Raw genomic sequence first — 22,903 nt, forward strand, 5'->3', positions numbered from 1 at the left:
AACCAGTTAATAAAAGAACAGTACACTTTATACTGTGTCATATGTCAAGCAGATCACGTGTGTACAGGTGATGATGAGTGGGAGTGTGAGGAGCAATTACGAGGATTCAGGGGTGGGCAACTCTTCAGTGGGGGGACACAACGGCACCTGCAACTCCACCTGTACCCTCGACAGTCTGTCCTCACCCCCACCAGTTTCACCTAACTACCAGGTACTAACACTTGGCTAACCATACGTAAGTGTCGCGAAATCTTTAGCAAACAGATTGATTTTCAATGGAAATCATTCATATGGAAAGAGCTTATCCGAGTTTAACGCCAAAAAAAAGAGTTTTTCCAGAGTCTCGAAGACGATACTAAGTCATTTATGATTCTTAGCAATCATACTCAGTGATATATTGTTCTATGGTTTCTTAGAACCCATACTAAGACCATTAGAAAAATTCTTTCTCCTTATTAAAATTAAATACTTAAAAGGGCTCTAATAAATAAACTAGAAATCTCTGGAAGTGAGAAAAATGTCCTCGCTTAAAAAACAAGATTTTTTGTTTGCAATCTTTGTTTATATGGAACTCGTTTGTAGTGAATCTATAACCCATGATTTCTTCTGACTTTTTTCACTGATATGAGTCTACATACCTAAATGTATTTTTTAGTAAAATTTTATCAGCATTACACTAACTCAACAGCTTCTGTATTTAACTGTCAAATTTATTAATAAAATATTAACAATAAAAGTAATAATAATTATTAAAAAAAAATAATAATATTAATAATAATAACAATAATAATAATAATAATAATAATAATAATAATAATAATAATAATAATAATAATATAATAAAAATAATAATAGTAATAAAAATAGTAATAATAGTAATAATAAAATAACTATAATACAAAAAATAATAGTGATAACAATATTATAACAATCAATAATTTTATAATATTAATAATAATAATAATACTAATAAAAATAAAATAGTAATGATAACAATAAGAATAATAACCATAATAATAAGGATGAAAATAAAAAAATTAAAAATAATAATAATAGAAATAATAATAATAAAAATAATAATAATAATAATAATAATAATAATAATAATAATAATAATAATAATAATAATAATAATAATAATAATAATAATTGCTGTTAGAGAATGCTTAGAAGTAAAAAGAGCAAGAAAGAATCTTGAATTTCTTCACAACTGTTTTCTATCGCGATCAGGCCGAACTGTGTTTTCACACCTAACGGCCAGTGACTAAGTACCAGTTGGTACTGTGTTTAACGGCGAACAAAGCTAACACTAAAGATTTACAAATCCTCTCCAATTGGTGAGGTGTTAACTAACAACAAGTTTTGATACGAAACTAAAGAAAGTTTGTTCTCCGAGTGGAGATTACAGGATATAAATAAATATGTATATAGTTTAGCAGTGTTTTTATTAATACTTGGTGTGCTTGGTTACTTTCGGTGGACTTCTCCACCACACTCCCCTCTCTGTGATTCTTTGGCTGTTTAGTTAAAGAGCTTGTCGAGAGCGGCAATATCTTCCATGAGGATATTGAACTAATCGTCGCAGTGTCGCAGTTGTCTTCTTCCATATGGACTACTTCAGTGGGTTCGTCGATGTTTTTCCGCTCTTCTGGTGTGTCGTGGTGTTTCGTGTGGTTGTTGAGTTCATTGATCTTGTTTGTGTCTTTTGTTGGTTGCTGTGCCACTTGGTTATCTCGGGTTGGTATGCCTGAGTCAATGTTGATTGGTGGTTTATTTGTTACCAGTTGGTTGTTGTTTTCAATGTCGTCCTTTGGGTTGACTTGTGTGGTGGTTGCTGTAATGAGAAGTTGTGGTTCTACTGGGGTCGATTGGTGTGCTGGTTTTATGGATATGAGTTCAGTGTTTGGGCTCGTGTTATCCGCTGGGGTGATAGAGATAAGTTGTGGTTCGTTTTCCTGGTTTTGTTTCTTTGGTGAGTGGGTTATGCGGTGGATGATTTCGTCTATTTTCTTGTTTACTCGTTCCGGGGTCTTCGTAATTTTTGTTGCTGGAATAGTCATAAAGGCTGTCGGATGATTCGAAAAAAAGATTTTTATTGGGCTACCTTGCGATGAATCGGTGATCAAATTTATGACTTCGATTGATTTATTTGCTTGGAGTTTGGTTGTGTCCAGTTGGATCCTTGGGGATTGAGATAATTGGCGCTGGCGTTCTTTGGCTTTATTGAGTTTTGATTGGGCGGTTGCCGCTTCCTTTGACTTTCTTTCGAAGTCGCTGATGGATTTTTGGGGTCGTTTGGTTGGCTTCTGTTTTCGTTTGCGTTGTTGTGGTTTTTTCCTGCTGGGTCCTGGCATGTCAAATTGGTGTGAGGGTCCTGGTTGCGATGGGTATTGGAGTTCGCTTGTGCTGTCTGTGCGTTCGGGTCTTTCCAATTGGTGTTTCTGCTGTGGTTGTTTGGCTTGCTTCTTTTCTGTTAACAGAAATTTTTTCTTGGTTTCTTTTATTTTCTCGTACGGTCTTACATGCTACGAACTGCATTAGTCTTGGTTTGACTTCGTTTACGATTGCCAAATCATTTTTCCTAATTACTGTGTTTTTTCTGGTGTTTGTGTCTAGTGTTATTGTTGTGGGCGAGTAGTTAGTGATATTACCGTCTGGTATAATGTTCCATAGTGGTTTTAATGTGCCTCATGGTTCTGGTGCTTTTCGTGCGAGTGTTTTTTGTGCTACTTGTTTTCTTGTGTTAGATATTGATGTCGTTTTATCACCGAATGTTATCATTAATTTATCAGTTTTTATTTTAATTGGTGAAATTTTCTTACGTTTGATCGCTTTCTTCTTTACATTTTGTAGAGTTGACTGGTCTGATGAGTCTTCCTTGTCGATGGTCTGTTGGAACTGGATATCTAATTTGGGTTCTGAATCTGATTCAAGGTTCCAAATGGTGTCTGCTTTGAGCATCGGTTGTTTCAACCCTCTCTTCTTATCTAAATAGAACTTTGTTATATCATTGTATGATAGGTTTTTTGGGGATGTTTGTGTAGCGATGTTTGATATAGGTGTGTTATGTTTTCTACCAACGTGTGCTGTGAATGGTGATATTCTTGTTGTTGTGTTGGGGATTATTTTTATTTCTTGGATGATTTCGTCGATTTTATCCGCGAGTGTAATTTTTGACCATTTGGGTTCGTTGTTTAGAACTCAAAGGCGTCGTTTAATTGTTTGTATTAGTCGTTTTATCATTCCATTTGCTCTGTGGTCTCCAGCTGGGGCTAATATTAGTTTAATATTTTGGTTGTTACAAAAAATTTCGAATTCTCTGGATTTAAAGGCTTGGGCTTGATCGCATCTTATATTTCTAGGTATTCCGTGAAATTTTATATATTTTTCTGGAAATTCTATAGCTGTGTCGGTGTCGCAGTTGTGATAAACTTATGCGTGTGGATATCTTGAGAATCTATCAAATGATGCTAATATGTATGAGTCCTTATGTTGTTCGTCAGTTATGGGGCCGGCGAAATCCATTTGGATTTCTTCGTTCGGCTCGTGAAGTGGTGGTAGATGTGCTACTTTAGATTTTGGTATTAATGATTTTAAGTTCTTACCGATCTTGATGAACGGCTGGCAGTTCTGTGTCAAAGTAACTATTTCTCTGTGGATTCGTGGGAACCATATGAGATTTGCGATGTGCATCATTCCTGATTGTCCTGGGTGGTTGCGATGCATTGAATTTATGACTAATTTGCGTAATTGTTTCTCACCACGTTTTTGTTGAGGTGTCATTGTCAGGCGTAGGCCTAGTTTGTCCATAATGTCTCTTCCCATGATGTTTATTGTGTTTGTGTCTACCAATAGTATGGTGCACTTTTTTGCAGTTGATGTTCCTGAAGAAATGTCCACTTGGATCGTGCCGAGTATGTTGATTTTGTTGTTGAAACATCTAAATTCTCCTAGTGCTTTGTTTGGCTGGTCAATTTTCGTATTGTCGTCGACCAGTAGGTTCTGTGCTGTTTGGATGTTCATGAAGCTCCTAGGGCTTCCTGTGTCTGCTAGCCAGTAGGTTTGTTTTTTGTTAGTTTTTGTTTTTAGCCAGAATTCCCCTCTTCTGGTTTTATTGATGTCGCTAACTTTTTCATTCGTGAATTTTACTGATTGAATAAAGTTTGTCGTGTTTTGCCAATCTTCCATCATTTCCCTTATATAACAGGTTAATTCTGGGTCTATTGTTTCTTCTGCTGTGTCTTGTGTGTCCTCGGATTCCTCTTTATTTATGTTTCTCATTCTCTGTGGTGGCTTCCTCGTGACCAGTTGGTTGTTTTTGTTTTGTTGTTGATGACCGGAGAAGTTTTTTTGGCTGGAGTAATTTTGTTGTCGTCGTTGTTGCATATTGTATTGTAGTCGTGGGGGCATTTCTGATTTACAGAGTTTTGCGAAATGGTCGATCTTTTTGCATATTCTGCATGCTTCGTTCCTTGCGGGGCATATGTTTAGGTGGCCCGGGAGGAATTTATTGCCGCAGCGTCGGCAGTCTTGGATTTGTCCTGATTGGGGTGTTGGGAGAATGGGGACTCTGTTTTGACGTTTTATAAGTTGTATTTTTTCGAACCATGGGTTTGATGTTGTTGGATTTGTGTTTGTGTTTATCATTTTTTGTTGACTTTCTTGTCCTCTTTCACGTGCTAGTGCATATTGTAGTGTTTTTGACGGGGTTTTCTCTTCTGATAGTAGATCCATTTGGATTTGCTGATTGTTCATCCCTTGTATGAAAATGCTTTTTACAAGGCCTTCTTCTAAGTGCTCCCAGTTGCATACTGATGCGTGTTTTTTCTTCGTGAATGGAAAACTTCTAGTGATTCGCCTTCTTTTTGTTGGCATCTAAAGAATTGAAATCTGTCGAATGTTTCGTTCCTTGTTTGTATAAATGCTTCTCTGAGTTGTTCTACTAGTGCGTCAGTGGTGCATTTTTGGATGTCTGTGTGTGGGAATCTTTGATGGAAAATGTTTGTTGCTTGTGCTCTTAATGAGAGATATATGTGGCTTTTTGTTTTGTTGTCGGCTTCGTCCCACGGTGTGTTATCACGGTGTGTTTTGCCAGTCGGTGCGTCTTTTGACATTTCTTTGTTCTCTTTGCCTTCTTTCGGCTGTTGTTTCGTCCGGTAGTGCTGGTTCGTAATGTGGCTCTGTGGGATAGTCTTGTTCTTCGTTTTCAGGTCTAGTTTGGAGTAATTTGTCCACCTGGATGTTTTCTTTGACCATTATGGCCAGCTTTACGGCTGCTAACCATTTTTCCCAGTCTAATTCTGGCTGGTGATTTTTGTCCCAGAAGAAGTGTACTCCTAATGGAGAGCGAGCCATAGTTGACTGCGCCATGTTGTATAGAGAATGCTTAGAAGTAAAAAGAGCAAGAAAGAATCTTGAATTTCTTCACAACTGTTTTCTATCGCGATCAGGCAGAACTGCGATTGTGTGTTTTCACACCTAACGGCCAGTGAGTAAGTACCAGTTGGTACTGTGTTTAACGGCGAACAAAGCTAACACTCAATATTTACAAATCCTCTCCAATTGGTGAGGTGTTAACTAACAACAAGTATTGATACGAAACTAAAGAAAGTTTGTTCTCCGAGTGGAGATTACAGGATATAAATAAATATGTATATAGTTTAGCAGTGTTTATATTAATACTTGGTGTGCTTGGTTACTTTCGGTGGACTCCTCCACCACAATAATAATAATAACAATAAAACAATTACAATATTAATATAAAGACTAATAATAATAATAATAATAATAATAATAATAATAATAATAATAATAATAATAATAATAATAATAATAATAATAATAATAATAATAATATTAATAATAATAATAATAATAATAATAATAATAATAACAATAATAATAATAATAATATAATAATAATAACAATAACAATAATAATAATAATAATAATAATAATAATAATAACAATAATAATAATAATAAAGATAATAAAAATGATAATAATAATAACAATAATAATAATAATAGTAAAATAATAATAATAATAATAATAATAATAATAATAATAATAATAAAAATAATAACAATAATAATAATAATAATAATAATAATAATAATAATAATAATAATGATAATAATGATAATGATAACAATAATAATAATAATAATAATAATAATAATAATAATAATAATAATAATAATAATAATAATAATAATAATAATAATAATAGTAATAATAAAACAACTATAATACTAATAAAAATAGTGATACCAATATAACATTCATTAAATTTCTAATATTAATAATAATAATACTAATAAAAATAAAATAGTAATGATAATAATAATAATAATAATAATCATAATAAAAAGGATGAAAATATTAATAATAATAATAATAATAACAATAATATAATTATAATATTATTATAAGTAATAATAATAATAATAATAATAACAATAATAATAATAATAATAATAATAATAATAATAATAATAATAATAATAATAATAATAATAATAGTAATAATAATAATAATAATAATAATAATAATAACAATATCAATAATAAAGGTAATAATAATAATAGTTATAATAATATTATTAAAAATAATAATAATATTAATAATAGCAACAATAAAAATTTTGGAAATGTAAAAATTTTAATAACAAAAATTAATAATAACTAAGAATAATAATACAATAAAAAGATGCCAACACAACTCTGTGCATTTCACAGAATGTTGACTCATTTCTATTTCAAAGTGTGCAAAACAATATTAATAACAATATCAATAACAATTACAATAATAATAGTAATAACAATAGTAATAATAACAATAATAATAATAATAATAATAATAATAATAATAATAATAATAATAATAATAAAAATAAAAATAATAAAAATATTAATATTAATAATAACAATAGTGAAATTAAAAATAACTATATTAGCAAAAACAAATTTAGAGAAGTAAAAACTTTAATAACAAAAAATAATTATGACTATAAGTATTTTAATAAAAAGATGACTCGCATGACTCAGAACACAGAACGTAGCCTCATTTTTGTTTTGCCTCAGAACGTTGCCTCAATACTAGTATTAACAATAATAATTATCCTTACTAAAAATGAAAAGATAAATATTAAAAAACGTAACCAACAGATTGAGGGAAAATAGCCCCTTTTGATTTGCATAACAAGGATTAGCATTGAAAGAACAGAAAAAAATTATAATAAAATGATTTATTATTAAACAAAAAAATTTTTTAAGCTCAACGAAAAACATCCAAATAAAGTTATATAAGGGGTATAGAGTTTTCATTCGACAAAAAATTTTAAAAAGCAGAAAAGTTCAAGAGTTGCAATCCAACGAATTGAAGCTTATCATATCCTAAAAATTAACATTTTTGCAGTAATATCAAACTAAGACGGTAAAAAAACCCAGAAAACTTTACGCAGCAAAAAGAACGAGAAGTCTCAAAACAAACCACTTTTTTGTGTAAGTTTTTCTGTTTTTAGAATCCCTTAAACTAACATAACTCTATAAAACACCAACTCCAATCACAAAAAAATGAGTAACCATACAGCATTCTTGTTGTTATCGATATTAAACAAAGCAATAAGAAGCAAAAACTCAGGTGGTTGGAAAAAAACGGAATATCGTGGGAGGCCAGTGGCTTTGCATAAGGAAATTCCAAAACTACATAAGCAAATCATTAATTACTGCATACCATAAAACGTTAGAAGTCATCAAAAAATTGTTTCAGCAGTTCTAATGGCTGAAAAAAAGACAAAAGAACTAGAAATGAAGGCAAAATTTACAAATCCAATGAATAATTTGAGAAGCAAAGCGATGTAGTGTTTAATGAACACGTTAGCTAAGAGTTTGAGTCAGAAAATTGACCAACAGTTCGACGCAGTAGAAGGCCAAAAAAGTTTTTTTCATACTTAACTGTTAGATCACGAGAAGAATATTATAAACCAGCAAAAGTTATTTTTTAAAAAAACTGTTTTAATCCAAGAAACCACTGCTATAAAATCAAGTGACCAATCAGATTACAAAATTTCTCATTTAATAGTATTAATATTAATAATAATAATACTAATAATAATAATAATAAAAATAATAATAATAATAATAATAAAAATAATAATATAATTATAATATTAATATAAGCAATAATAATAATAATAATAATAATAATAATATTAATAAGAATAATAATAATAATAATAATAATAATAATAAAAATAATAATAATAATAATAATAATAATAATAATAATAAAAATAATAATAATAATAATAATAATAATAATAATAATCATAATAACAGTAATATTAATAATAATAATAATAATAATACTAATAATAATAATAATAATAATAATAATAATGATAATAATAATAAAAAATATTAATAAAAATAATAATAATAATTATGATAATAATTTTAAAAACAATAAAAATTTTAATCATAGTAATAAATAAAATTTTGGAAATTTAAAAATTTTAATAATAAAAAATAATAAAAAATAATAATAACTAATAATAAAAATACAATAAGAAGATGACAACACAACTCTGTGCATTTCACAGAACGTTGACTCATTTCTATTTCAAAGTGTGCAAAACAATATTAATAACAAAATCAATAAAAATAACAATTACAATAATAATAGTAATAACAATAGTAATAACAAAAATAATAATAATAATAATAATAATAATAATAATAATAATAACAATAATAATAATAATAATAATAATACTAATAATAATAATCATAATAATAATAATAATAATAATAATAATAATAATAATACTAATAATAATAATAATAATAATAATAATAATCATAATAACAGTAATACTAATAATAATAATAATAATAATAATAATAATAATAATAATAATAATAATAATATTAATAATAATAATAATAATAATAATAATAATAATAATAATAATGATAATAATAATAAAAAATAATAATAAAAATAATAATAATAATTATGATAATAATTTTAAAAACAATAAAAATTTTAATCATAGTAATAAATAAAATTTTGGAAATTTAAAAAATTTAATAATAAAAAATAATAAAAAATAATAATAACTAATAATAAAAATACAATAAGAAGATGACAACACAACTCTGTGCATTTCACAGAACGTTGACTCATTTCTATTTCAAAGTGTGCAAAACAATATTAATAACAAAATCAATAAAAATAACAATTACAATAATAATAGTAATAACAATAGTAATAACAATAATAATAATAATAATAATAATAATAATAAAAATAATAATATAATTATGATATTAATATAAGCAATAATAATAATAATAATAATAATAATAATAATAATAATAATAATAATAAAAATAATAATAATAATAATAATAATAATAATAATAATAATAATAATAATAATACTAATAATAATAATAATAATAATAATAATAATAATAATAATAATAATCATAATAACAGTAATATTAATAATAATAATAATAATAATACTAATAATAATAATAATAATAATAATAATAATAATAATAATAATAATAATGATAATAATAATAAAAAATAATAATAAAAATAATAATTATTATTATGATAATAATTTTAAAAACAATAAAAATTTTAATCATAGTAATAAATAAAATTTTGGAAATTTAAAAATTTTAATAATAAAAAATAATAAAAAATAATAATAACTAATAATAAAAATACAATAAGAAGATGACAACACAACTCTGTGCATTTCACAGAACGTTGACTCATTTCTATTTCAAAGTGTGCAAAACAATATTAATAACAAAATCAATAAAAATAACAATTACAATAATAATAGTAATAACAATAGTAATAACAAAAATAATAATAATAATAATAATAATAATAATAATAATAATAATACTAATAATAATAATAATAATAATGATAATAATAATAATAATAATAATAATAATAATAATACTAATAATAATAATAATAATAATAATAATAATAATAATAATAATAATAATCATAATAACAGTAATATTAATAATAATAATAATAATAATAATAATAATAATAATAATAATAATGATAATAATAATAAAAAATAATAATAAAAATAATAATAATAATTATGATAATAATTTTAAAAACAATAAAAATTTTAATCATAGTAATAAATAAAATTTTGGAAATTTAAAAGTTTTAATAATAAAAAATAATAAAAAATAATAATAACTAATAATAAAAATACAATAAGAAGATGACAACACAACTCTGTGCATTTCACAGAACGTTGACTCATTTCTATTTCAAAGTGTGCAAAACAATATTAATAACAAAATCAATAAAAATAACAATTACAATAATAATAGTAATAACAATAGTAATAACAATAATAATAATAATAATAATAATAATAATAATAATAATAATAATAATAAAACAATAATAATAAAAATAATAAAATTAATAATAACTATATTAACAATAACAAATTTAGAAAAGTAAAAACTTTAATAACCAAAAATAATAATGACTTAAAGTAATTAAATAAAAAGATGACTCGCATGACTCTGTGCATTTCACAGAACGTAGCCACATTTTTTTGCCTCAGAACGTTGCCTCAATTTTAGTATTAACAATAATAATTATCCTTACTAAAAATGAAAAGAGAAATATTAAAAAACATAACCGGCAGATTGAGGACAAATAGCCCCTATTGATTTGCATAACAAAGATTGGCATTGAAAGAACAGAAAAAATATTATAAAATGATTTATTATTAAACAAAAAAATTTTTAAAGGTCAACGAAAAAATCCAAATAAAGTTATGTAAGGGTTATAGAATTTTCATTCGACAAAAATTTAAAAAAAGCAGAAAAGTTCAAGAAATGCAATCCAACAAATTGAAGCTTACCATATCCTAAAAATTAACATTTTTGCAGTAATATCAAACTAAGACGGTAAAAAAACCCAGAAAACTTTACGCAGCAAAAAGAACGAGAAGTCTCAAAACAAACCACTTTTTTGTGTAAGTTTTTCTGTTTTTAGAATCCCTTAAACTAACATAACTCTATAAAACACCAACTCCAACCACAAAAAAATGAGTAACCATACAGCATTCTTGTTGGTATCGATATTAAACAAAGCAATAAGAAGCAAAAACTCAAGTAGTTGGAAAAAAACGGAATATCGTGGGAGGCCAGTGGCGTTGAATTAAAGAAACTCCAAAACTACATGAGCAAATCATTAATTACTGCATACAAAAAAACTTTAGAAGTCACCAAAATTTTTTTCAGCAGTTCTAATGATTGAAAATGGACAATATAACTAGAGATGAAGGCACAATTTACAAATCCAAGTAATAATTTGGAAAGCAACGGGATGTAGTGGTCAATGAATACGTTAGCTAAGAGTTTGAGTCAAAAAATTGACCAACAGTTCGACGCACTAGAAGGCCAAAAAAGTTTTTTTTCATACTTAACTGTTAGATCACAAGAAGAATATTATAAACCAGCAAAAGTTACTTTTAAAAAAACTGTTTTTATCTAAGAAACCAATGCTATAAAAACAAGTGACCAATCAGATTACAACATTTCTCATTAGTAACCGATGAAAATTTTCATTAATCAGTTAAAGGAAAAGATGACAGATAATTTTCCGAAAAAATGAAAAACTAATTTTGAAAAATATTAACGTAAAGATCTCAGAAAGCATTAGACACAGAGTTGAACAGTGATTTCAATTAATTAGGTTAAACGATAAGACAGCAATACCTACAACAAATACTCATTAAACTAAAAAAAACACTGAAATTTTTTGAGAACGAACGGCGTGTCAATCATTGAAAGCACTATCTAACAACGAAGACGCAATAAGTTGGACTAATTTAGACATCCTACAACAGATGAGACTTTTCATCGATTAGATTAACAGAAAAGACAGCAAACTGAACAATAAAACTCACAAAACGAAAACTGCGTTATTGTTTTTTGAAACAATTAGTGTCATAGTCAGAGTAAGCATTAGCTTTGAGCCAAAAAAAATTTTTTAAAGTATATACTATTAGCAGCCTATGGGTCCTGTACCAGGTGAGACGAAATGACAAGGGAACACATCTTACACCTTACTACTTGCAAAACTCAAGCAACCTTTTTTCTGAACAAACATTGTGAAAGTGAAGCAGACCTTTGGATATAATTTCATTTATGCCCCATTGAGAACCAATGAGACCTGTCATTACTGATAATAAGTGATAAGACAACAGAAAATATTGAAAAAGGGCAAAGTCAAACATGCACTAATTTTTAAGATCAAAAATAGTATCAATGTCATAAAAAGCTTCAGCTGCCTCTAGATGGATTGAACCAATTGCAAACCAATTGCATTAGAATGCATTTTAATCGTATTAATAGCGCTGGAGAGAATAATTAGTAAAAGCAGGAGTCAAATTTCCGTATTTGTTAAAAATTGATTCCAAAAGCCAAAAATTTGTTTAATAATCAATTTCTCAGTTCACTTGAAAGTACTTTGAAAGAAATCAGGATTCAAACCTTCTCGCTCTTTCACGCCCTTTACTGCTCTAGCGTGATAAAAATCCCCACTCTGATATCACTTCTTGCTGACGTGAAGAAGCCGAAAAAAGGGGTGAACAGTTCTCGAAAAAAAATTAGCGCACCAATTCAATCCAAATACTTTGGATTGTAACAAATACTTTGGATTGTAAAAAAAACTAAATAACTTTACTAATAACAATAATGTAATAATCGTATCATTGTAACTGTCTTTAAAATTGTAAAATAAATCTCATCTCGACATTCCTTGCATTTCTATTATATGATTTATCATGCTTTTCAGATTCACTTCAGCCAATCACAGCAGAGAGGCGCTTCAACTGCACCTCCCGGCAAAACACTCAACGCAATTTCCGGTGCCTCGGCCGGGGGAGTCCAGACTCAAGGTCACCACTATCACCACCCGCCAAACACGGTTGCAGGTCAAGCTAGACAGCAGCATAACGTCGATTCGTCTGCCAGGGGTCAAGGTAACACAAGAAACCTGAATAGGTATTTATATAGATACCTTGATAATTTATCATGGTCATTTGATATTTGTGAACAGAAAAATAATCACTCTGCTTCTTAATTGGCCACTTTGCTGCGGAAAATTTATTTTTTTTTTCCAAAACGACCTCACCATACTATCAAGCTGCTTCATAGCAGTAACAAAGCACAATTTATTGCCAAGAGTCATGCAAGATAAAACAAAAACAGGAAAAAACCTTGGCTTTCTCAACAGGAAAAGAGTAGAACTTTCTTTGGAGATCGAAAGAGGCACAATTGTCCAAACAAACCAGTAATGGATTCGAAGCAGCATCTGTTACTTGCAAGCCTACTGTGATAATCAGTACACCACCTGCCCATAATCTCTCGTAAAAAAGACTATTTTTTAACCCAATCCCTTGTTTTTTCCTGTTCATCAAGGCTTCATCACTCTAGCTAGCTATACGATAAACAAATAGAGCCTCTGGTCTAAGTATGCCAAACTTATCGTATACACAAATTACACTACGTTGTTTTCTCACAACCCTCGTTAACTCTCCTTAAATTGTGCATCTCTTCAGCTTCTGTTTTTTTCTTCAGTCAAAATCTTAGTTCTTGTTTGTGCGCAATAGCGAAAAAAGAAACACATTGTAAAGCCTTTGAAGTCTATTTTGACTTTTTTAAAAAAAAACCTGCAAATTTATTATTGCAGGTCGAAAAGGGGGAGCTGTTTAGACAATTAAAGGGAAAACAAGAAAAGAAAGAGGAATACCTTTGGGCGGCGTGTTCAGGGGTATATTAAACAGAATTTAATTAGAGTTAATAATTTTTATTGTCAAGGAATATATAAACTTAATTTAAAACAAAACAAAATGAAAGTGACCTTATAAAACGAGTAACCAGAAAATTAAATTAATTTAAATCTCAAAAAGACAAGGAGCCTCGGTAATGTGCGTTCGCACATTAAGTTCCGACCCCGCTCATCTACATTTTTCACTTAATTGTCTACCAAATGAGGAAGAGACAAATAATTAACATATCAACATATCGTTCAACAAAATACTTAAAGAACAAAACAATCTTTTCTAGAGGGCCTACAAGACCTGAGGCTACCATAATTTGACTACCAGAAAAGACGGCAATGAAAATCAATTAGCTACAAATATTAATTACGACCAAAACTCCTTGTCCAATTTTTGAAAACCACTAAAACAAATCAAAATGGAATCAGAAAAAATTTATATTTTTTTGGAACCAAAATATGGGAGTTTTCCTCAATGCGACTTGGAAACAAGAAGACTAGAAATGAGCAAAAGGGGCAAAGTTTATTAAAACATTGCTTTTTTTAAAAAAAGAATTAAATTCGGACTGATTAGAAACATTACGCATCAAATGAAATCATTGAGAAAGTCTTTTATACCTCGATAGGGAGCGACTGCGGCCTTTCATTATCCAGCATATGCCATACAACTACAAAAGAACGACAAATACAGGCAAATACAGCAAAATACAGGAAAACTTTGCACGAAAAAACATTCACGAAAACGATGTCTCCCCAATCAATTAAAAATTAAGCTGATCAACAAAAACAATAAAAATCTTCGTTTGCATTTTTTGAAGGTAACAAAATTTGCAAATCAAATGACGCCCATTATTGTGATACTGTGAAAAGAAAACAAAAACCTACAAATAAGGTCAAATTTGCAAAAATCACGAAAATTGATTTTATGAGAACTGGTTGTTCCAAGAAGAAAGACCATTTGAGGAAAATAAAACCGTTATGAAGAGCAAATTGAATCTCAATAGTTAAATGATGTGAACTGTACATAGAGATGCTGAGCTACAACTTAAAAGAAACAAAATTGGCAGATCTCAAAAATATATCTTTTTTATTAAAAACAAATATTTTATAAATTCATAGCCAAAAAAAAGCTTTCAACTAAAATAGTTGACAGTTTGTCTTGCAGCTACTCGGAAATCTATTTGCGACTGTCATTAATGAGACTAAATCATAAAGGTTTTAAAATAACATTAAATAAAAGCTGAACTAATAAGTTTCATAAACAACTTTACGAAACCACAGTTTTGAAGCCAATAAATTTATAAGATTTTAGCCGCGAGAATATAACATCTTCATTTGCGTCTCTTTTGATCATTATAACATAACGTCTTTTTGTAGCACGACTATCACAAAATGACAACAAAAAGAACTACAAAAACTGAAAAGTATCTAAACTTCGCAAAATTCTTCTGAAACAAATTGTCCAAGCCCTGAAGACATCATTTAAAAAGTTTAAACTGCAGAAAAATTATTGTTTGATTCGGCAAAACATTAACAAGAGCTCTAAATAATGAAGCAAATTTACGAAAATGATACAGCATTGTAAAATACGAAAAAAAACGCAAACCAGAACAAAAAGGGATAAGTTGAAGATTACTATTACTCTTTTTTTAGAAATTTAATTCGAAAGTGAAAACAACAATTAGCTATTTACTGATATCAGTTAGTAAGTTCATTTGTTTATCTAAAGTTGGCCATTGAGACCTTTAATTACTCAATATTTGGCATATTACTACAAAAATTAACAACAAATAAAGGGCAAAAATTAAAAACCAATTTCTGCAAGAGAACGGTGTCACAGCCCTTCGAACCATATGTTATGAAAACAAAAAATATATTCAGCTTCAAATATTGTAGAGCTTTTTTTCAGTTAGACTGTTAAATAATGTGACAAATCACAAAAGAAACAAAAACAACAGCAAAAATGGGCAATTATACACAAAAATCAGAAAATTTTGTATGAAAACTCGTAGTACCAAAAGCAAGAAAATCTTCTGTTAAAAGAATCGGACACAAAATTAGTTTGTATTCTATAAGGAGAAGAGGCTGACCTGTTCTTACTGAGAATAAGCAAAATGTTGAGTGAAAAAATATAAAAACTTGACAAGTTCAAAAAATCGCAGAATATTTATTAAAACAAATACATTCAATAACATAAGAGACATTAGGTAACAACCTAATGAATAGAAAAGTTTCACTTGCACCTCTTGAGGCAGAATATTAGATCTTTGAGTGGTTAAACTTAAAAATCAGACTGCCAAAACGATAAAAATTGAAGGCAAAAGACAACAATTCAATTAAATTTTAATAAAACTTTTCCTCAAAGCCATAAAAACTCTTTGGTTCTCCGAAAACGAACTGTATCTACATTCGGCCTCAAGTTAAGGTAAATTAGGGCTGTCATTAGCGGAGCCGTGAATAAAAAAGATTGTCAGTAATTAACATTAGAAAAAACAAAAACGAATTATTTTGAAAAAAGGCAGCATCAAAATAAAAACCAAAAAGTCTCTGATTCTAAGAATCCAATATATTTTCGAAGCTCTTCGTGACATTGTCGTGCGCCCATCCAACCGACCAATTGTTCCGAGTGTTTGCGAATTAGATCAATTGTTGAGTAGAATTCAATTGAGTTAAATCAGAAGTTCAGTTGAGTAGATTTATTGAGTTGAATCTGCAAAAAACGGCAATTTTTAATTCCAAAAGACTTTCATACTGTGCCTAATTGCAACTAGCACTCAATTTGAGACAAGGGAGTCTGTGTTAAGGTTTCTACGTCACTAAGTCTGGCAAACTTTAACAAAATGGACCAAAAAAGCATATTTTGTGCAATTTTTGATGAAAAAAGTTTGAATTTTGAAAATTTTATCAAAAATTTTAGCCAAAAAAAAAACTTCAATCAAACAATTGAGCGACAGTGTTCTATCTCTAGTGGTAACAACAGCACTCTATCGTTAATTATTTTTAACTCATTTTGAATTATATTAGCGAAATTGTGCCAAATTTTAGCAAAAATTACTGAAAATGTGAACAAAAACAATCGAATGTTCACAAAACTTTCAACCTCGTTTAACCTCGATTACTCCCTGTAAAAAACGAAAATCGCAAAATTTTTTTTAATTCCGTATTCTACGCTGGATGGGCTTTTTAATGATACCACTCACAATTCTCTACGATGAATACATCGATCGGCCAAAATTTACTGAACAAAAAAAAAACCAGTTAAGTATATAGTTCCTCCCTCCCCACTAAAGTGGGGGTCGGAACAAAAACATCAGCTTTTTCCACTATTAACGGACCCTCCCTCATGTTCTCATTTTTTGTTTTTCTCTTTGTAGTTCAATAGATTTCTTACTCAATAGAAATAATATAGAATTTGACCATATAAAAATTAGTAGACAAAAATTAGTATAATTTTTTAAGAAGGAAAAATAAATGAAAAATATTTGACACCCTTTCTCTTTGATAACAAAACTTAATTATTACCACTATATAGTATCTTGTCAGTACTTACTCATTTTTTTTGCTGAAAACTGTTTTCAACTGGACAATTGATACTCTTGATGAACAAGAAAATAGAAAAAACAATTTTTCTAAAGACAGAGGAAAAACCATTTAATTTTGAAATAGTTTTGTTTTATCATCACGGTGGTTTCCCCGACAGCTTGAGCAAACTATTTTGTGTGCCAGTTGGTGCCTCTATATAACAATCTAATTGATTCAACTGTAAAAAACAAAAGCTTTTAGAAAGATTTTGATCTAAGAGAGAGAAGGATTGTTTTTTGAACAAAATGAAATTTTATAGAATTCTTTTGGCAGTTCGGACAAACCTGAACCCTTAAGTAAATAAACATTACAATAAACCTGAAAATGAATTTCATTTAATTTTCAGATTGTTGACAGCATATGTTATATTTGTGACAAGAGTAAAACATAATTTCAAGAGAAATGCATATTTTTTCTCTTCTAATTCCATATTTTGTTGATCGTTCCTGATGCGTCAAATAACTCTTTCCAGTTGACCCACTAGTTTTAGTCAACACAAAATGTCAAAAAAAGGAAGATGTTATCCGCATATTTTTGATTTAACATAAAATAAAAAACCCAACTCACGTTCGAGAATAGTAAAAAAAAAAATCATATTTTGCAAACAAAATTTTTGCAAGAAATTACGCTATATATTGCTACCTTCCCCATTATTCAATACCACAGTAAAATAACGGATTTGCTTCTCTTAGGGACATAAAAATGTAACAACAGGCAACGAGATGAGGAGAGAACGGAAAAACTCTTTTTCATCTTCCTGGACTTCAGACGATAATTGACTTTAATGCTTGCGATGATTAAATGGTCACATTTCAATTACCCTTTGCGATTAAACGGAAATTTTGTTGGACTCCGTTATATGTTTTTGCTTCAAATATTAAAAACAGGAAACGTTTTTTAGTAAGATAGATAAAGTTTTTATAATTAATTGCTGCAAAATAATAGCCAATAGCAACTCCTCCAGTTAATTAAGCGTTGACGGTTTCAATTTTTTCAGTTTTAGAGGTAGATTCTCATTTTTTGTAGGACAAGACCAATCAAAACTCAGAATTGAACCTCCTCCAGTACAATCTCACCTGGCTAGTGAAGAACAGAAACAACTAATTGCCAACAACCAATTTTGCCCAATATTCTCGCCCACACCTTCAGTAGTCTCGTCTGTCATGGAGCCCTTGCATGTTGACACCTCGACAGGACACGAGAAGGCTGGAGTTGGAAACCCGCGAACCGAGAAGGAGCAGACGGTAGTCGTGGCTTCGGCGATGTCAGTTAGTCAACCCAAAAGTGGCGTGGACATTGAGGGTTTGGGAAAAGGATTTCAAACAGGAGCAATTATCAGCACATTTGATGTTAGAATTCGGTACAAGAAATAGTACCTTTTTGCTTAGACTCTTTAATGAATTGTCCAGTCTTCTATTGCGGAAGAAATTCAAAGTTTCAGACTCAAAAACGTCACCAAAGACAAAAAAGATTGCTGGCGAAGAGGCAAGCTTGATTCGTCGTGAAGAATAGAAACAGGCTGCTTCGTTTTTTTTCACTATAACTGGTTTTAGGTCATTGCTGATTTTAGATTGCTTGGGCATACTGCTCAGCTTCATCGTCAGAATAACATCAATAAAACCAATTGGCATAAATCCCTCAATGTCATTGTCTAAAAAATTTTTATTAATGTTTCCCCCTCTTATTGTATGAGACCAAGTAAGTTGCTTTATGGTTTCTACCCTATCATTGGATGAGATTGAAAGATTTGTTGCTTAGAATATGATTCTGCTGCTGGACTATTCAACTGATTCATGCCGTTACGCTGCAGTTACACAGAAACAAAATTTTTACTTTGGTTCTTGTCTTATTCATAGATGAGCGATCTAATGATCTAATCCAAAAATTGGCATTACAAAGCAATTTTAAATGTTAGGAAGCTCGGGAAAAAAATGAACAGAATGATTATTTTTGGTTGTTTTGGTGCAGTTATTATCGTCATCTAAGTTTATTGCATTCTTAATATGATGGTCAGATAAATAATCTTCTTATCATGATGCTCAACTTTGAAATAAACGCAGAATAATGGATCTAAAAGTAGCCAAAATGTTCAGCATGTGACTATTTTTTATTTCATTTCGTTTTCCAACTTAGAATGGAAATCGGTTGACAGTATGCGTAAACAATTTATCTAAAATTTTTAAAAACCTTTGTAATAAAACTGATGTAATTCTTAAACTCCAGTTAATCTAAATGTCCACAAAATGGATCTGACTTTTAACAGTTGTATATGAGATTCTTTGAAATTCCACATTTAAAATTCCACATTTGAAAATATTTGAAATTCCACATTCTGACCACTTTTGGGAGTAAGCGTGATTTATAAAAATTTTTCAGAGAGTGATACGCAAAACTTCAATATCTACTTTGGATTCCAAAATCTTTGCACTAGAAAGAAACTCTTTTTTATTTCATTCAGTTCATCATCTTTGTTGTAATTGTTATATTTCAATAAGATATCTTGAGTTTTTTGTTAACTGTTAAAATCAATGGTTTCCTGCCCACTCTCTATTAGCTGGTTTGGTTGATTGATGAACTTCATCGAAGATTTTGTTAGCAGGGGGATTGGGAAATCAAATATTTAATTAATTGTTCCGACCCCTCTTGAGGGGGGGGAGGAACTATATACTCAAATGGTTTTTTTTTTGTTCAGTCAATTTTGGCCGATCGATATATTCATCGTAGAGAGTTGAGACTGGTATCATTAGAAAGATTGTCCAGCGTAGAATATGGAATTAAAAAGATTTTTTTGATTTTCGTTTTTGACAGGGAGATATCGAGTTTTAAACTTTCGAGAAAATAGAGTGAATTCCGTTGATTTCATTCACCTTTTTTCGGAATTTTTGACTAAAATTTCGCCAATTTTGATAAAAATTTAACAAAATTTTTCAAAAAACGTTGTTGATTTTACGTTTAAAGACAAAATATATTGTCGGCTATTTTTATTGATTTTTGTCACATATTCCGGCTAAATATTTCACAAAATTCAGACTTTTTCATCAAAAACAGCACGAAATAAGTTTCTTTAGTCCACTCTGATTAAATTTGCAGGAAGTGCACCCCAAACACCAATGACACAATCTTTGTAGACTGAAAAAAGGGGCTAATTTCAGTTCAATTTCCGTTGAGTGTGCTCTGTAAATAAAACCGTTTTTATTTACAGAGCACACTTGCCGTTTTTCGCTAACTTTACTCGTTGAATATCAAAAACGCAGCATTTACTTTTGATTTTTTAATTAACGAAATATCTATATCAATGACATTCCAAAAGTTAAATAATCCTAACGGAAAATCAACATTAGCAGGACTAGTTCTGTACCAATCTTGGACCGTTACAATCCAAAAATAATTCGGATTGTCGTCAGTCGGTTTTTTTATAAAAAAAAATTCGATCTTTTTTATATTAATTAAATAACAGAACATTTCAAATCCAAGCTAACTAGTGATAGGTCCTATTGGCTTCCTAATTAACTCGAAATTAGTTTATCTAGTTGATTGCTTGAAAGCTTATGTTCAATTTGACTTTTAAAGAATTTGATTTTTAAATAAAAATTGGCTTATTGAACTTTTCCTCCATTTCTCTCTTAATTTGGTCATTTTTTAGCTTAGTGTCAGCAATCAAAGAGTGCTACTTCTTTCTGCTGAAATCAAATTTATTCTTTATTACGGTTTTACGCCTTTAGTTATGGTGCTCTGGCTTTGATTCTACTAGATTTCACAATTTTTTATTTAATTTTTAGGTATTTGCTCATTTTTCATGTTTTCTAATTTTGTCAAATTATCACGTTATTGTCAGTTCACATACCACATTTTTCGCGTTCAAAATAACGAACAATTGATATTATTTAAATCCTTAAAGATGTAGACTTTGGTTCTTTGCCGCTTCGACAGTACTTTCTCGAAGAATTTAATTGAATTTTTTAATTTTGTTTTAACTGTCGTTTTTACTTTGTCTTTTTAGTCGTATTTAATTTCCTGTAAAATGACCCGGTCTGATTGGCTTTTCCTGGAAGAGTGGATGAGCCGATGTTCTGATATTAGACGATAGATAATGGGTTTCATGACTCTAAAAACAATTGTTTTCCAAATTGAAAAAAAAAACATTTCAACTTCGCAATTTTGTTCCTTTTATTGTCTGTTTGTTACATGGTCTCGTTAATTCAAGGTTAAATATGACATTATTTTTGTCAAGGGAAGGTGTCAAAAGGGATTGGTGTCACAAAATCTAATGTTTTTAAAGAATTCGTTATGACTTTACTGGCTTCGACGAGGGTTTTTCACAAAAAAAAGTAAATTTATTTTTGAATTTTGTCATATTTGACGTTCTTTTTGTGGACGTAAGTCTCGTTCTGGATAATTGCTGGTCTCGAGGGTTTCCTTTGGAAGAATAAACGAACCTATTCAATTTTTTTATCATGTAATTAATGGCTTTCATGTCTTTGGAAACAAATTTTTCGATAAAAACAAGTATTACATAATCTTGTTTTTTTTTTCTTTTTGGTCTAATTATTACCTAGTTTCATTAATGAGAGGTCACATAAAATATTTCAAGGGAAGGTGTCAAAAGGGATTGGTGTCACGAAATCTAATGTTTTAGGAGAATTCGTTATGACTTTACTGGCTTCCACACGGGTTTTTCACAAAAAAAGTAAATGAGATTTTGATTTTTGTCATATTTGACGTTCATTTTGTAGACGTAAGACATATTCTGGATAATTGCAGGTCTCAAGGGCTTTCTTTGGAAGAATGGTTGAACATATTCAAAATTTTCATTTTGTAATTAATGGCTTTTATGTCATTGGAAGAAAATTTTTTTCGAAAAAAAAAACAAGTATTACATAATTTTCCATTAATTCTTTTTTGTCTAATTGCTGCTTATTTTCAACAAAGCGCGGCCAATTAATAGAATATAGGTGTTCGACGAAGGTGCAATCGAGCATGTTTTGGGTGCCAAAGTATGGCTTTACGGCTTCCAAAGCACTTTCTGGCAAGTTTTAATTGATTTTTAGTTTGTTGTCTATTTGTTTTTCTTTTTGTAACTGCATAAAAAATTGAATACCAAGAGTTCTTAATTCCCTTCTATAGAAGCATTGATAATTGTAAACCATATGGGATTTTTTAGTTGATTCCTAATGGTTTTCATTACTTTGAAATTGTTTTTTTTTTTTAAAATTCGTCAAATTTTCTAACTTTGTTTCTTAAGTTTCTGTTTTTTTGTCTTATTGTTACCAAGCTTTATTATGAACTGGTGAATAACCATTTTTTCTGGTGAATTACAAGTTATTTGGTTTATTTTCAGTTTTATCTGCCGCTATTTTGACTTTGTTATTAAGTTTTGTTTTTTAAAACGGACATATATTTTTTGATGTAATTTTTGTTTGTTGTTGTTGTTTGATTTTGCCGTTCGTCTTCGC

At 29.2% G+C, this 22,903-nt stretch overlaps 1 protein-coding gene across 1 annotated transcript in view; it reads left to right on the forward strand.

The window, feature by feature from the left end:
- The window catches only part of LOC142337568 (uncharacterized), a 128,881-nt gene that overhangs the window by 73,949 nt on the left and 32,029 nt on the right, over positions 1-22,903 (forward strand). Inside the window, exons 4-6 of the mRNA XM_075386896.1 lie at positions 68-211; positions 12,882-13,068; positions 18,477-18,799. Coding sequence (XP_075243011.1) covers positions 68-211; positions 12,882-13,068; positions 18,477-18,799 — 654 coding nt within the window. The remainder of the gene's footprint in view (positions 1-67; positions 212-12,881; positions 13,069-18,476; positions 18,800-22,903) is intronic.

The sequence above is a fragment of the Convolutriloba macropyga genome, chromosome 4, assembly GCF_964194025.1.
Source record: "Convolutriloba macropyga chromosome 4, txConMacr16.3, whole genome shotgun sequence".
In the NCBI taxonomy this organism is placed as follows: Eukaryota; Metazoa; Xenacoelomorpha; order Acoela; family Convolutidae; genus Convolutriloba; species Convolutriloba macropyga.